This window comes from Hippocampus comes, unplaced genomic scaffold (assembly GCF_001891065.2).
Source record: "Hippocampus comes isolate QL1 unplaced genomic scaffold, H_comes_QL1_v1.1 scaffold189, whole genome shotgun sequence".
Taxonomy (NCBI): domain Eukaryota; kingdom Metazoa; phylum Chordata; class Actinopteri; order Syngnathiformes; family Syngnathidae; genus Hippocampus; species Hippocampus comes.
In genome coordinates this window covers 243,485-248,533 of record NW_017804802.1, presented here as the reverse complement: position 1 = coordinate 248,533, position 5,049 = coordinate 243,485, and the positions used below count along the sequence as shown (strand labels likewise).

General features: G+C 57.6%; 1 protein-coding gene across 1 annotated transcript in view; it reads left to right on the top strand.

Annotated features, from left to right (window-relative positions):
• Positions 1–752: 752 nt before the first annotated feature.
• The window catches only part of LOC109530038 (titin-like), a 213,785-nt gene continuing 209,488 nt past the window's right edge, over positions 753–5,049 (top strand). Inside the window, 6 exon segments of the mRNA XM_019893583.1 lie at positions 753–958; positions 3,416–3,487; positions 3,489–3,519; positions 3,733–4,091; positions 4,377–4,585; positions 4,792–4,867. Of these exon segments, the coding sequence (XP_019749142.1) occupies positions 3,434–3,487; positions 3,489–3,519; positions 3,733–4,091; positions 4,377–4,585; positions 4,792–4,867 (729 nt within the window). The 5' untranslated portion in view covers positions 753–958; positions 3,416–3,433.

The following is a 5,049-nucleotide window of genomic DNA, read 5'->3' as shown; positions in this document are numbered from 1 at the left end:
TCTTCATCTCGGCGTTCGAAAACGAAGCCCAATTCCATTGAGCAAAGTCGCGTCGAGTGCCGTGGCGTCGACCGGGGCCGAGCAAAGTCTAGTCGACTTCGGTCGACGACGACAGAATCCGGTGGCGTTGAATAAGGTCGACTGGGGTCGAAAGGAGTCGGGTGGGGTCAAGCTAAGTCACTCAAGTACAGTAAAGCACAGCAGCGTCTCAAGCGAGTCGAGCAAAGTCGTGTGCAGTGTACAACAGCCCATCGGGAGGCGGCGCGGTCCAAAAGAGTCGCGCAAAGGCCACTTTGAAGCGCCGTCGAGCGCTCGAGAGTTTAGCCGAGTCGCGCGGGTTCACGTCAAGACGAGTAAGAGTGCAGCGGATGGGACCGGAGCCCGGAGGAGTTGACCAAAGTCGGGAGTTGCCCAGTCAAGGACGATTCCGTCTCGTCTCGTCAAGCCAAGACCGGTGTTCAGTCCGCTCCAGTCCAGCGGGGACTCCGATGTACATCAGGTCCCACTCGAGGGGTCTCCTTCGCACGCGCGCACGTGCCGGCCTCGGAAGTAGGTGTCGGGGGTTGGTTGCGGGGACTGGGTGGGGGGGGGGGGGGGCCCTCAATCAGTTTACAGATAGGAACAGCTGTCATGTGGACCACTTGTATAAAAATCCCCCCACCCCCACCACGAGGCCGACCAATGGGGCGCGGGCTCCCTTCGACGTCACGGGGGTATATAGCCCCCCGGTCCGGCAGCCGGCCCCTCTGAGCAGGGTCAGCGTTCCGGGTTCGGACGCCGCCAACAAAACTACTCGCCGTCCGGGGCCGGTAGTTTTGTTTCGGGGGACTTTGGATTCTTTGGAGGAGCTTCCGAGTGAAGGGAATTCAACCGGGAGAAGGACGCGTCCCCCGCCCACCCCCCCACCTGTCCCCCCGTCCCCCCATCATCACCCCAGCCGGCGCCCTTGCGCTAACAAGTAAGTAGCCCTGTTTGACTTGCCGGACCGGTCGCCGGTTCGGCGCGGTGACGACCCCTTCCCAGAATAGATCGGTCGCCGGTGAGGAGCGCGATGACTTTTTAAGGGAATCGCTGAGCGCCCACACATGCCGCCTGTCAATCACACTGAGGTGTGGTGGGGGGGCTCGGGGGGTTATTTTTAGTGCCTGGTGTCCTGGGCGAAGACACCCGACCCTGACACCCCCCACCCCCCACACAGCAGAGGGGCTTATTTTCATGAGACACAACAGCTGCAACACATTTTATTTGGGGGACAGAAAGACGCAAAGTTATTTATAGACAAGGTGGGCCGCAGGAGAAGACCACCCTGCCCACCCTTTTTTTTCCACTTTACTTTTGGACAAACAAAACTAAAAGATTTAGCTCTTGAAAAGAGTCGAGTTAAAAAAAAAAAAAAACGAAAACTAAAATGATGTGAGAGAGGAACGAATCCATATTCAGTTTCGAAAGCGATCATTTTTTTTTTGAATGAAGAAACGGAAGAAGACAAACGACTTGAAGAAAAAGAAAAAAGCTGTTGAACGAATGCAAACATGTGCCCCCAAAGCCTTTTAGGAACAGACCCGCTCGTCCTCGTCATGACGCGGTTCCATTGAAGAGCTGCCAGAACATTTGAGAAGCAGAAAAGCTAAAGAAAAAGCGAATTGAGCGCAGAACTTTCCCCATCCGAATGAAAGCGTTCAGTCGCTCGCCAATGTCATAGTTCACCGTTTCGAGAGAAAGAACAAAAAAAAAAAAGCAGACCGTCCGAGTCGAGTCATGTCGAGGCGAGTCTCAATTCGGTGCGGTGCGGTCCGGCCGCGCGAGGGCGCCAAATGGCGCGCTCGCCCAAGATGAGAAGAAGAAGAAGAGTGAGCTCGAGCACCTACGCGATCGCCTTCGGGCTGTTTCGAGGACGAGGCTCGCCGGCGCTCGCGGTTGACGTTTCCTTGATAAACAGTGAGAAAGAAATATTGGCGTCATCGGAGAGCGACGAGCTCGTGGCCCGAGGCCCAAATGCCCCTCAGCTCGCTCAAGTGGCGTCGCCCGCCCGCGTTCCGCACGCCTAACTCAGCAAGCCGGCGTCCGTCCCCATTTTGCCCCCCGCCGACCGAGGCCGTCGAGCGCCTTCGAAGGAAAAAACGCATCCGAATGGCGTTTGCCCGCAGCGCGGATCGGGCCCGAAGGCCAGGTTGTGCGACTCCGGTCCTGCGGGGCCGCCGTCCCGCGGCTTTTCCGAGTCTCCCTGTCGCGACGCACCTGCTTCAGATGATCGTCGGCAAGCTCTGCGGAAGCCCGACGTTGAGCTTGTTCGTTTCGATCGGGTGCGTTGCGACCGGGGCGCTCGGAAAACATGCGTCGCGGCGGCCCCCCAGGACCTGACGTCGACACCCGTGCCTGAAGTGGTCCGAGCAAGTCCGACGACGCACGCGCGGCACACATACGCACACACGTGGTTTTTTTTTTACAATCAATCTGGTATCAGTCTCATAAAAAAAAAAGAAAAAAGTAGCGTTGAACATCCTTGCTTTCAGCGAGTATGTCATTTGATTGCATACCTGTCAACTTCTACGGCTTAGCCATAGTTCACACGGATTTTGTGCTGAATCTTACGTATATGGCCATATCGCACAAATCAGACGGATTCTGAAAATTGCCGTTTTTTTTTTGTTTTGTTTTTTTTTTCCCCTAACAGGTAGTTCCGTTTGCTTTTGCCCAGAATGGTGCTCGTCTACTCGAATGCTTTCATTTCCGGTAACTTTCCAGTAAATCACGTGGTTCCTCGTTGTAAACAGCAGAGTATTCATTGCATACTTGGGGAGTGTAAGATAAGAAAACCTTTAATAGTTTCACAATGGAGAAATTCCCACTCCACAGCAGCAAAGGTATGAGAGGAAGAAGTAGAAGAACAAAATAAATAGGAGCTGCTGGAAAGGCAGCCACTGTCGCGGCGCCATCTTGAAGTCACAAGCAAGTTCTGCAAGGAAACAAATATATCATTCATATTTCGTGGGTTTTTTTCTGCCGTTATTTTGACATATAAAATGCTTTGGGATGTTATAAGAATTTTTTTGCTCTTTATAAGGATTTTTTTGCTAGTTTATACAGGTTGGCGCTCGGAAAAGTTGACAGGTATGTGATTGCGCTTGTTTCCATCATCTTGTCAGTACAGCGGACGGCCAAATAGTCTCGCAGCTCAGCCACTGCAAAGTCGCAGGTTGACGCTCCATTGATGTTGGTTTTGTTCGGCCCCTTTTGTGCGTGGAAAACGCCTCATGAATGTTCAGCGTTTTGGGCAAGAATTGGTGGCTTTGGGTTTTGGAGTTTTCGAAAAGCGCCAGAAGCGGCGCCGCGCTCCAAGCCGGGCCGCCGGAATCGCAGAAAAGCCAAAAGCTCGGACGCGGTCCAATTGTTTTGTCTCCGCCGTTTTGGTCAGGGAGCCGAGCCAGCCGACATGTCCGCGCAAGCGCCGACCTTCACGCAGCCGCTGCAGAGCGTCGTGGCACTAGGCCACCAGCACCGCCGAACTCCTCGTGACAGGTGAGACCCCCGGGCCAGCTGGCGCCGTCGCGACCGAGGCCGCGCTCGACGCCCCGAAATGAACCGCCGGTCGGCGACGAGCGAACGGCCGCCAGTAAATAATGGCCCGTAGGTGCCGCGAGACGTGACGTTCCCCGCTTCTTGAAATTCCCCATGAACGTTTTGGCCTTTGGACAAACGCCCCCGCGGCCGGTGTGTGTGTCCCCCGCGCAGCCGAGACGGCGCCACCCAACTTCCTTCAGAGACTTCAGAGCGCCTCGGTGCGGCAGGGCAGCCAGGTGCGCCTGAGCGTCCAGGTGACGGGCATCCCGCCGCCCGACGTCAAGTTCTACCGCGAGGGGGCCGAGATCCAGAGCTCGGCCGACTTCACCATCGTCCGGGACGGGGACCGCTACGGCCTGCTGATCGCCGAGGCCTTCCCGGAAGACTCGGGCACGTACTCGGTGACGGCCGCCAACGCCAGCGGCCGGGCCACGTCCACCGCCGAGCTGCTGGTCCAGGGCGAAGAAGCCGTCCCCGCCAAGAAAACCAAGACCGTCGTCGTTGCCGCCTCTCAGATCGGAGTGCGTAAGGTGAGCCCCGCCCGTTTTGCTCCCCGGCATCCGTCCGGCTTTGCCCCTTCGAACGGCAAAGGACGTACGAGGCGCGCTATTTGAAAAACGGCCGGCTCGAGTGCCGGCGGAGCCCGGCCGGCCTCTGTACCGTCGCGAGGCTTGGCCGGCCAAATTCAAAGGCAAGAGTAGGAAAGTCGCCGGCGTCCACCGCGCGCGGACTCGCGCTTCCTTCGGATTCGCTTTTGGCAAACGCAAACGTTTGCCGACTCGGCTCGGTCTAACGGCGACCCCTTTGCCGCAAAGATTGAGAGCGGCTTCCAGAGCAGCGTGATGGAGATGCAGGCGGAAGGCGCCGTGATCAGCCAGCACCTGGCTCGCAGGACTCCCCCGAGGGTGCCCCCGAAGCCCACGTCCAGATCGCCGCCCGCCTACTTGAGCAAAGTGACCGGCGGACGCCAGCAGTCGCCGTCGCCCGTCCGCCACGTGAAAGGACCTGCGCCTGCGCCCGTCAGGTACGCCGAGCGCCTGTGCTACGTTGCCGCCCTCTGGTGGTGCACGAAGGAATCGACCAATTGTGGCCATTGCGGTGGCTGCCACGTTTTATAAGTCGCTGGTGTCGTCCGCCCCGGCGACTTCTTCTTCTCCATCTTCGCCTTCTTGTCGGCAAGCGTCCGCGCTTCGACTTTCTAACTCCGCCTCTTTGTCGTTGCGCCCGCAGATCCGTGTCGCCCTCCGCCCGACCGTCCGTCTCGCCCATCAGACACGTCAAGTCGCCCGTCGTCACCCGGAAGCAGGTGAGAAGGGCGCATCCGGGAAAGGCTTTCGGAAGGATCTGAAGGAAAAAGTTTCCGAATGCAAACACGCCGGCTTTGAAAAGCCACAAAACGCTTTCGGCAATCGCGGTTCAACGTGACGAGCGAGCGAGTTTTGGAGGTTGACGCCGCCGTGTGGTCGCAGGTGTCGCTGTCGCCCGAGG